Source organism: Gallinula chloropus, assembly GCF_964237585.1.
Source record: "Gallinula chloropus genome assembly, chromosome: 21".
In the NCBI taxonomy this organism is placed as follows: Eukaryota; Metazoa; Chordata; class Aves; order Gruiformes; family Rallidae; genus Gallinula; species Gallinula chloropus.
Window position 1 is genome coordinate 525,968 of NC_140106.1, and position 11,672 is coordinate 537,639.

Below are 11,672 nucleotides of genomic sequence, written 5' to 3' on the forward strand. Positions count from 1 at the left end.
TTCAGAAAGAATCCCCTTGCTTTCTAAACTCCTGCTCAGAGAGGAGCTGAGGTGCGGCTGGATTCAGTCTTAGTGCCAAACTTGGTCAACGGTTTATGTCTAAAGGATTATATGTACAATCAATCCTTTCTATTTCTTAGCCAAGATCACAAATGTTAGTGCAGCCTGCTCTTGTCTCAGGAGAGCTCAAAGGGCTCTTGGACTGCTCACTATTTATGGAGTAAGATGATTGGCTCATAGTCATATTTACATACCACGCGTGGACAGTGGACACTGACCAGTGCCCGGGTGGGCACATTAGCATAGATAACCCTTGGCTATTGTGTTGTTATCTGTCTTCCTGGACTGTGGGACAGATGCAGAAATCACAATCAACGCCAATGGTTACCAATCAATCCATATAAACAGGAAAAAGTAAGGAAAACATGGGGGCAATGGGGGAAGCATACCGTCACAGGGTATCAGGAGTGTAGTTTTCACAGTCCCTCTGTTGCCCAGCCTGGGTTGGCTGCCAGTGTTGGGACTCCCTCCCTCCCTGTGGATATAAAATCATTCTGACCTCTAACTTTAATCTGGGTGATTAGAAAGCTTAGGGATCTTTCTTACATGAGGTCATTTGGATTGTTTTTGAAACTATGGGCTTTCATCAAAGATGCAAGCATCATATGTCAGTGGCTTGTCTTTAACAGGAAATCCTGGTGCCCGAGGCCTGCCAGTTTGGTCAGTGGGAGCCAGAGGGTGCGACATCCAGTGACAGCAGTTATCCCACCTTGGAGAACTGGAACAACCTCGGATATGAGCCACAACAGCTTCTCTCAGATTGATGATTCAGTGGGAAGAAATGTTTCTTGCCTTGGTAATGTTATTGGTCACAGTCGCGAAGAACTTAGCTACACAGAGCAGAGAAGCAGACACTTCTTTTATTCCAGTGCTGGGGAACACAGGGGATCGCTGCACCAAAGACCTGTTCACCCACAGGGACAACACAACACATTTACACCATTTGTTAGCACTGTTCAAAGTTGCACAGAATGCTGGCTTCCTAATTCTACCTTTGCAATGACTGGCTTCCAGTTCTCTCACTTGATCTATATTCCTACTCTAGGGAAATGGTTGGTTCACTTCACTGACTTCTTTGCCTACAAATAGGGGAGGGTTATGGTTGGCATAGGGATGCTCTTTCCTGGAAGTCATTATCATGTGCAAATGTCCCCAGCGCATGTGGAGTGATGCTGAGCGGGTTCCTCTGGTGGCCGTCGATACTCTTCCTCACTGTGTCCCAGGACTGAACCCCATTCCTGCGTGTGGAAAATGCTGAGAAATGTTCTTTTGCAAATTGAAAAGGGTTATTGTATTTTCTGTAGAAGAGTTTAGGATATAGAGAAACTCTTGGTTAACTGAACAAAACTGGACTTTATTGGTGTACACAGCTGTAGCAACAATAGAAACCAGCCACAACCAAAACCAAAACCAAAATAACAAGAGCTCCTGACAATGCGTAGAATTCTATCATACGGCATCATTCACACATCGCCACGGCATCTGCAACCCTGCGAGGAGAGGCAGGGGGCCTCTGCCTAGAAGTAAAGCAATAACAGAACAGGAAAACCTTGATTCTTTCTAAACCAACCATCTGAGTTTGAAGAGACCTCTCAGTCTCAGTAACACCCACCTCTCTGGTTGCTCCGGGACGTGAAACTGCACATGTCGGGTAGGCTGTGACGACCTGAAAGTCTAATGGAAGGGGAACAATACACCACTATGGCCACAGCAAGGACATTGTCCCTATTGCCTGGCTATAGTGCTGGAGAAAGGAAACCTTACCACTCCTGGAGTTGAAGGATGAGGTTCGGGGGAGGGATTTGGGGTCTCCTCTTCACCAACGCCAGCCATTTTCAGCTGCTCCAGTGCTGGTTCACCTAACTGTGTGCTCTTGGAAATGCACATGCGCAGTTTTCCCTCACCACAGAAAGTACTAGAAAAGGAAGCTCACGCATGTGTGGATCCAGTGAAGCCAGTAGCTCCGCCATTATGATGGCGCATGACAAAAAAGAAGACTCCAGCCGGTTTTGACCAGGCCTGGAGACCCACCTAAAGCTTAATTTGCTAAGTAATGGGTGATGGGGTGGGAAAGCTGTGGACTGCCTGCATTGCATGTTCCAAAGCTGATCGGTTTTGCATTTCCAAAATCACAACAAACAAGGGAATGTATTCATTTGATGGTACCAATTTATGATGCATTTTTAATTTTGTTAACTTTTGCTTCATGTGTCCTTGTGATCCTCACACATATTCATCTTGTAAATGTTCATTTGAAGTATCATTGTTTTGTTTTCCTCCAGCCCCTGAACTACAAGGGACAGCAATAGAACGTGATTGGGGTTTTTGCAATGGGACAAATTCAAATTGTTAATTAATGTCTATCGAATGTTCACAGTTCTTATTGATCATTGCAAATGCAATTTGAAAATTGTTAATTGTTTGAATGTTTTGATTGTAGCTACAGAGCTATTGTGCACAAACCTTTCCTTCCTCCTCTATCCATCATGGAGTACTATCTCTAAGACGGCAATGTTGAGCCATGGGGTAGTGTGACATACCATGTCCCTCAACGAATGCCTGTACCAGTGGACTTATGCCTCAACATTGCTGAAATGATGCGTTAAGACGCTTGTAAAGGGTTAAGGAAGACTTGCTAACAGGATAGCTTGAAGTGCCACAGTGGTGACCTCCCATAAACAATGCCTCGCTTGAACAGCTCTGCCTCACTGATAAAGAAGAAACATCAATTGGGACGTAAGTTTGAGTCTAACACCGTATTTTAGGTAAATTACATACTCAAGGACTATGTGTTCTGTGGAAATAAAATGACTTCTTTGACAAGTTCTAGTACCCCCCTCCTCATCTGTTTGATGAATTCCTTGCTTGTCTCTAATTGGTCACAAATGCAGGCAAAGCATTTCATCGTAACTAGTTCAAGCTCCCCCTTGTCCTTGCAGGTACACAAAACCTGCTGAAACCAAACTTGTGGTTTGGATCAGAGTCAAGGGGTAACTGAGTCTGCACAAGACAGAAGGTTACTTGCGGTGACGAAGAGGAGCCATCCGACTTCATCCCCACGACCCTCAACAACCATCACCCAACAGCAGTGTGCAGGCGCAGTGGGGAGGAGTTGATGGAAATCACTTCTTGGAACTCATTTTAATACGAAGCGGGACAGGTTATGAATATGTACAGGGGTATGAGGTCACCTAATGAATAAGTATAATTGAACTGTATATAACCAAGAAGAACTGCCACGTTAGTGTGTGCACGTCCACAGTGGAGCAACCCCCCTGCAACCAGCACTGAACCATGACAACCAGCAACTAATGGAACTCCCCACCTGATGTGAAGTCGATTCGGACTGATGGGACGCCTCAGCTCCATGGTGATAGATACTGCAATCTTTCTCTCTCTATTTCTCTTTCTCTCCATCTCTCTCTCTCACACACACACACACTCTTTCTCACTCTTCTCTCTTTCTTCCCCATCCCACCCACCTTCTCCTGCACGCTTGTTGCAGGCCAAATAAAGTGACTTAAACCTTGACTGTGTTTTGAGTCTTAATTCTGTTCCCGAGAATTGTGAAGACCTCGTCACGATAAAGCACCTAATTGGACATCACTCAGGGGTTAAGCCCAGCCGCCACCAGCCACCCAGAGCAATCTGAGGTCGGTTGGAACACAAGGGGGTTTAATCTCTGCCAAAGCAGTCTATCTGGTGTAGATCGTGCCACCCCTGACACAAACCTCTTGAGAGGTTTCTTCAGTCTTCTCTTTGTAGCTGAAGTCTCTGGACTCACCAGAGACACCATGGGGATCATCAATCATACCAAAAGCACTTACAAGCATGTCTATTCCAGTCATTTACTTTAAAAACATTAAGACCTGCATAACTAATTGGAGAGGTTTTATTTGAGTGAGGAAAATTTCAAAGGAGTTTCACAGTGGAGGATTTTTTTCATAGGAAAAAAGTGTTTCTGTCATATCTCTGATCATGGAAGAAATTTCGACAGCATGCTGCAATGGGTGCTGGTCCAGAGGTCTCCTAAGGAGATCTGGACAGGCAAGAAGAGAAGTCTCTTGAGATCCAGCCCTGCCTGGAGAACTTTGCTCTTCTCGTAGCACAGCAGCTCCCTCCCTGGCCTCCTGGGACTCCCAGCACTTTTACTGGCACCATCTTTGCTCACAGACACTTAAAGATTTCTCTGACAACAAACAGCAGTTAAACATGATTCAGTTTAATGAACATGGAATCTCTCCTCAGCTGCCTGCTACGGCCAAGCAGCTTGTGAAGGGGGTCAGCATTCAGAGGAGATTCTCTCCCAGAACAGTTTTAATCAGATACATAGAAAGGTCACTTATCAATACACTGACCTTCAGACAAAACAGTTCATTAGACTTCTGAGAGATGGGACATTTCAAACTCTCTGAAGCTCAAAGCAGAAATAGGTGAGATGAGTGGAGGTGAATAACCAAAGAGCAAGAAGAGCTGGAATCCTGTGAGCAAAGTGAATGCCGATGGTATGCAGAAGAAGATGTGCAGTTGGTTGCTACTTAAAAACATCTAGTCACCAGTTTCAACATGGCATCCTTGAGCTCCTGGTTCCTCATGCTGTAGATGAGGGGGTTCACTGCTGGTGGAAACACTGAGTAAAGAAAAGCCGCTACCATGTCCAGAAATAGGGAGGAGATGTAGGGAGGCTTCAGGTTCACAAACACAGCAGTGCTGAGAAACAGGGAGACCACGGCCAGGTGAGGGAGGCAGGTGGAAAAGGCTTTGTGCCGTCCCTGCTGCGAGGGGATCCTCAGCACAGCCCTGAAGATCTGCACATAGGACACCACAATGAACACAAAACACCCAAAACATAAACAGACACTGACCACAATGAGTCCAGTTTCCCTGAGGTAGGCATCTGAGCAGGAGAGCTTGAGGATCTGGGGGATTTCACAGAAGAACTGGTCAACATTATTGCCATGGCAGAGGGGCAGTGAAAATGTGTTGGCTGTGTGAAGCACAGAATAGAGAAACCCACTGGCCCAGGCAGCTACTGCCATGAGGACACAAGCTCTGCTGCCCAGGAGGGTCCCGTAGTGCAGGGGGTGGCAGATGGCAACGTAGCGGTCATAGGCCATGACAGTGAGAATATAGTACTCTGATGAGAGCAAAAACAAAAAGAAAAAGAGTTGAGCCGCACATCCTGTGTAGGAAATGGCCCTGGTGTCCCACAAGGAATTGGCCATGGATTTGGGAACAGTGATGGAGATGCAGCTAAAGTCAAGTACAGAGAGGTTGAGGAGGAAGAAGTACATGGGGGTGTGGAGGTGGTGGTCACAGGCTATGGTGATGATGATGAGGCCATTGCCCAGGAGAGCAGCCAGGTAGATGCCCATGAAGAGGCAGAAGTGCAGGAGCTGCAGCTCCCGTGTGTCTGCAAAGGCCAGGAGGAGGAACTGGCTGATGGAGCTGCTGCTGTTGAACATCTGCTGCTGTCAAGTGTGGAGACCTGTCAAAGGATAAAAAGGTTGTGAGAAGTTAGGGAACGATTCTTTGAGGGAAACAGTTTCCAATTCACATTGACTCTGTGTATTCTGGAAGACATTTGTCAGGTCCCTTTTGGGAGCTCTGCTTTGTGCTGACTTGAGCGTGCCACTGCTGGGAGGAGGGTTGGCTGTGGCCTGTGCAGAACTCAGTCCTGCCTGGCAGCAGTCAGTAAATAGAAGGATGGCCTGATGGCAGATTAAATCCCCTGTGGATAGCAAAGAGTTTTTCAGCACTGTCACTCCAATTTCACCCGAGGGCAGAGCAGAACTTTGGAGCTGTGATTTTCTCCTGACTGAGAGCTGAGGAATCCAGTGTCAGAGGGCAGAGCTCCAAAGCCCTCCTGCGGTCTCATCCCACCCAAGGAGGATCTCGGCTCCCCGCTCCCAGCCAGGGACACACAGGGCTCAGTGCAGCTGCCCACACACAGGTGATGAGTGGCATTGCCACGGCCTCTGTGCCGAGACGCCTCCTGCATGGGGCTCCTCTCTGGGCACAAGAGTCCCTGGGAGAGCGGTGCCATTGCGGGAGGCAGCCTGCAGCCCATCAGGAGCCCCTGGGAAATCCTCAGTCCTAAAGATGGTGGTCCTGAACTGAGGGTCAGCTCAGTGCCAGCCCCACCAATGGACATGCCCAGAGCCCCAGGAAAATGTTGGTCAAAGGCAGCAAGGACAGGAGAGAAAACAGCGAGAAATGCTCCAGCCAAGGCTGGAAGGACAGGGACAGACAGACAGGAACTCAGGGGTTTCTCCTCACTGGGGGTTGGGCTGCCGACAAGAAGACTCAGCCTGAAACACTGGAACTCTGAGTGCAAAGTCTGAGGTGGGTGGCAGAATTCAGGGGGTCACTGAGGGAAAGTGTCAGCACTGTGGAGGATGTAAAGGAGGTAGCAAATCTCCACTGCCAGGGCATTTCTGGGAGCAGCTCCTTCTCCCTCCCTGACAATGTCTCTGCTGCCTGGAGCTGTCCCTTCAGCTATTTCTCTTTGCACATGTCGCCTCCCACTCTGTGCTCACAGACCTCATCCAACATGCCCTGTGCTCAGCTCTGCTCTGCAGACCCCTCCTGGCATCAGGGCACTGCCCCAGGGAACCTCTGTGTGTGCAGGGCTCAGCCCAGGCTCCAAAATCTTCATGAGAATCAAGTTTTCACTGCATATTCTCAAGGGGAGAAATAAGTTCTCATCTACCACACTCAGCACAGCCCACAGGAGAGGAAAAGTCAAAGCAAAGACTCTGCCTTTGGAGAAATACTCTTTTTGGAATTTCTCAAGGATCAGCTCTGGCTGGGAGCAAGGATTACCCAGGCAGCACTTTCTACAGCAGAAGGACCTTACGTTGCCCTTCCCTGGGTCACTGCTTTAACCCAGAGGTGTTGTCTATGTCCCTGTGGAAAGCCCAGCAGGCAGGCTGAGTGCTGACCCTGGCAGCAGCAGAGTCCCTGCCCCAGCACACAGACCCTGGGTCACAAGGACCCTGCTCGCAAGAACAGCCCTGGGCACCTCTCAGCCATGCCCAGGAGAAGACAGCTGTCCTGCCCTGTCCCTCTGATGGGGCAGAAGGGCAGCCCTTCCAGGCAGCACTTTCTGGTCCTAGAGAGAACCTGTCCTCCTGACAGACACCACACCCTGTCCCATGTCCCAGCTTTAGGAGATCCCTCCAGGAACAGAACCAGCATTGCCCTGCACCCACAGACATACCAGGGAAAGGCTGTGGAAATTTCTCCTTCAGTGGGCTCTCAGCATCCATCAGCTCTCTCAGCCTCACAGGTCTCCCCTCAGTGCCTACAGGCAGTGTCCCCAGCCCCGTGTGCTTGGCAGAGGAGCTGCTCCTGGGCAGAGCTGTCTCTCTGCAGTGCTGCCAGGTTGCCATGAGCTCCCCCCATCCCAGGAGCCTGGCCAAGCTCAGCAGAAGACCAGTTCTTGTAGGCTCCCTCCTGGTGCCTCAGGCTTCATGGGGATTGTTCTATGATCTCAGCTCTGACATTCTCAGGATCTCCCTGCCCAGGGGCTGGGGGTCAGCACTGGCATTTCTGCTTCATCAGAACAAGCCAGGGTGTCCTCAGCATCAGAGCTGCCTGTGCTTTGCCTGGGTTTGTCCTCATGGCCTCCAGTTGTCTGCTCTAACGAGCCCCTGGGGAGGCTTTGTCAGGAATGGCTCCCAGTGGGGCCTGTTAGTTCTTCAAGGTACTTTGGGCATTACTCCTGACTTTAACTTCTTGAGAGGTTTCTTCACTCTCATCTTGGTATCTGATGACTGTGGACTCAGAAGAAAAGACACCATGGGGCTCATTAACATCCTGAAAGCCCTTACAATCATGGCTCTTCAACTCATTTTCATTAAAGAGTCAAAACTCCTACAACTAATTGGATTTCAGTTGGGTCCTTAGTGATGAAGATGTCAAAGGGATTTCCCATGAAGGACCTTTTTTCAATCATGGGTATTTTCTGTCATGGCTCAGTTGATAGAAGCAGTGACAGCAGCATTCTGTGATGGATATCGATCTCCTTAGGAGATCTGGACAGGCAGGAAAAGCAGTCTCTGGATCTCCCAGCCCTGCATGGAGAACCTTCCTTTACCCCAAGCCCAGCAGTTCCCTCCCTGGCCTCCTGAGACTCCCAACACTTTTCCTGGCATCATCTGTGCTCACAGGCACAGACAGATTTCTCTGACCACAAGCAGCAGTTCAACATGATCCAGTTTCATACCCATGAAATCTCTCTCCTCAGCTGCCTGCTACGGCCAAGCAGCGTGTGAAGGGGGTCAGCTTTCAGAGGAGATTCTCTCCCAGAACAGTTTTATTCAGATACATAGAAAGGTCAGTTATTGTTGCGGTCTGGCGTAGCTGGGTGCTGGGAGAGGATGGGGGCTGCAGAGATGGCTCCTGCAAGAAGCAGCTAGAAGTTCTCTGCAGGCCCTGCAGAGCAAACATTGGTTTATTCAAGGGCAGAGTCATTGCTGACCAAGGCCAAGCCCATCAGTGGTGGTCACAGTGCCTCTGGGAATCATATTTAGGAAAACATAAACGCAAGCAGCTGCCTTTTTGCACCAGAGAAGGGAGTGAGAATATGGAACGAGCTGTGCAGACACCAAGGCCAGGAAGAGGGGGGAGGATGCACCCAATGTGCCAGAGTGAAAGATGCCCCTGCAGCCTGGAGAGAAACCCGTGGTGCAGCAGGTGACCCACTGCAGCCCAGGGAAAAATCCCAGACCCCACCTGCAGCTCGTGGAGATACCCCACGCTGGATGGAGCAGGTGGAGACAGACAGTAGATGCTGTGACCCACGTTGGAGTCAGCCCCTGCCAGCACTGGCAGCCTGTGGGGAGAGACAGAGACACAGAGATGAGCAAGGGAGAGATTTGTGCCAGAGCAGTTTTGCTGGGGGGGAGGCTTGTGACCCTGTGGAGGACTGGGACTGAGAGACACCATGATTGATGACTGCACCCATAGCAGTGACCCACGGTGGGGCAGCTGGGGAAGAGCTGAAGCCCTGTGGGAAAGGACTCACATAGGAGAAGGTCGTGGAGGACTGTCTGCCCATGGTGCAGCAGGGGGAGGGTGTGAGGAATGAATGACCCCCCCTGCCCTGGCCAAGAAGGAACCCAACTTGCAAGGGACTGACTGAAGCCCCATCTCCCAGTCCCTGCCCCTCCCGTGCCACAATGGGGAGGAAGAAGGGAGCAAAATCCTGACTGAACTGAAGTCTGCAAGAAGGGAGGGGTGGGAGGAAAGTGCTTTAAGATTTGGTCCCGTTGTTTTAAGATCTGGTCACGCTTCTCATTATCCAACTCTGGTGTCACTGGGTGTGCAGTGCAGTGTAAGAAACTAGAGAGTTTTCTGTCCTTCACTCTGTTGAGTCTGTTTTGCCCATGTCGTTCATTAAAGGATGTCCCTGTCCTTATCTTGACTCCTAAGCCTCTTGATATCTATTTTCTCCCCTGTCCAAATAAAAAGGGGAGGGATAGACCGACTTTGGTGGGTGTCTGGCCTCCAGCCAGGCCTAAACCACCACATCATACACAATCCAGCACCAATGAAACCACAACATCATACACAAGTAAGGTGCAAAATCCTGGCCTGTCCACCACTCAGGCAAAGGTGATCTCACAGAATCTACCACCGACTTGTCCCCATTCCTGGCTTGTCAGGTATTTTGGCACCACTGACATCACAAGGACATTCATAAGAGATCTGTCAGTTCCTAGCCAATCAAACATCCAGCTACCAGTGACCTCAGAATGACCTATACTGTCCATAAGCCTGGTCCTAGACTCCGGCTAGAGATATTTCCTCAGAACCCACACAGCCTATTGGTCTTCTCCCAGACTATCAACAATTCAGGAAGTAATGATACTCTCTACACAAGGTTTGGGCTTTGTCTGACCTATCAGCTACTTGGGAACCACTGACATCACAACAGAGACCATCTGCCTTCTCTTGTCCTGTGACCTGTTCCAGAATCAGTGACCTCACAGTAACCTCCACTGTCCACAGCCTGCTCCAGATCTGTCAGTATGACCTCACAAGCACGTATTCCCCTATTGGCCAAGGACACATTGTTGAGATACTCAGTTTCCAGTGACCTCACAAGCATCTACCAAATCCATGAGGCTTCTCTCCACATGTTTGAAGTACTCCATCGTCAGACCTCTCAGGGATCGTTCTGCAGCCTGTTTTAGTGGGGGACCCAGATGGTTTTGTGTTTCTTTTCACCTTTAAACATTTATTCTTCATTAAATTAAACCTTTGCAAAGCAGGTTTGATCCATTGCATACCTAAGTGTCCTGGTTTCGGATGGAATTCCGTGTTTAGGAATTAGGATTAAAGCAGTGCTGAGAGCACCCTGATGTTTCCAGTTGTTGCCAAGTAATCAAGGACTTCTCAGTTATTCATATTTCCCTACTGACCAGTGCTCGGGTGGGCACATTAGCATAGATAACCCTTGGCTATTGTGTTGTTATCTGTCTTCCTGGACTGTGAGACAGATGCAGAAATCACAATCAACGCCAATGGTTACCAATCAATCCATATAAACAGGAAAAAGTAAGGAAAACATGGGGGCAATGGGGGAAGCATACCGTCACAGGGTATCAGGAGTGTAGTTTTCACAGTCCCTCTTTTGCTTCCCATTGCCCAGCCTGGGTTGGCTGCCAGTGTTGGGACTCCCTCCCTCCCTGTGGATCTAAAATCATTCTGACCTCTAACTTTAACCTGGGTGATTAGAAAGCTTAGGGATCTTTCTTACATGAGGTCATTTGGATTGTTTTTGAAACTATGGGCTTTCATCAAAGATGCAAGCATCATATGTCAGTGGCTTGTCTTTAACAGGAAATCCTGGTGCCTGAGGCCTGCCAGTTTGGTCAGTGGGAGCCAGAGGGTGCGACATCCAGTGACAGCAGTTATCCCACCTTGGAGAACTGGAACAACCTCGGATATGAGCCACAACAGCTTCTCTCAGATTGATGATTCAGTGGGAAGAAATGTTTCTTGCCTTGGTAATGTTATTGGTCACAGTCGCGAAGAACTTAGCTACACAGAGCAGAGAAGCAGACACTTCTTTTATTCCAGTGCTGGGGAACACAGGGGATCGCTGCACCAAAGACCTGTTCACCCACAGGGACAACACAACACATTTACACCATTTGTTAGCACTGTTCAAAGTTGCACAGAATGCTGGCTTCCTAATTCTACCTTTGCAATGACTGGCTTCCAGTTCTCTCACTTGATCTATATTCCTACTCTAGGGAAATGGTTGGTTCACTTCACTGACTCCTTTGCCTACAAAGAGGGGAGGGTTATGGTTGGCATAGGGATGCTCTTTCCTGGAAGTCATTATCATGTGTAAATGTCCCCAGCGCACGTGGAGTGATGCTGAGCGGGTTCCTCTGGTGGCCGTCGATACTCTTCCTCACTGTGTCCCAGGACTGAACCCCATTCCTGCGTGTGGAAAATGCTGGGAAATGTTCTTTTGCAAATTGAAAAGTGTTATTGTATTTTCTGTAGAAGAGTTTAGGATATAGAGAAACTCTTGGTTAACTGAACAAAACTGGACTTTATTGGTGTACACAGCTGTAGCAACAATAGAAACC

General features: G+C 48.9%; 1 protein-coding gene across 1 annotated transcript; it reads right to left on the minus strand.

The window, feature by feature from the left end:
• Positions 1-1,118: 1,118 nt before the first annotated feature.
• On the minus strand, positions 1,119-9,124 carry LOC311199725 (olfactory receptor 14A16-like; the record flags this gene model as incomplete). Its single annotated transcript, XM_084273860.1, has 3 exons — positions 1,119-1,139; positions 4,713-5,531; positions 9,092-9,124. 3 exons carry the CDS (start codon positions 9,122-9,124, stop codon positions 1,119-1,121), a joined length of 873 nt encoding a protein of 290 aa, XP_084129986.1.
• Between the last annotated feature and the right edge of the window lie 2,548 nt (positions 9,125-11,672).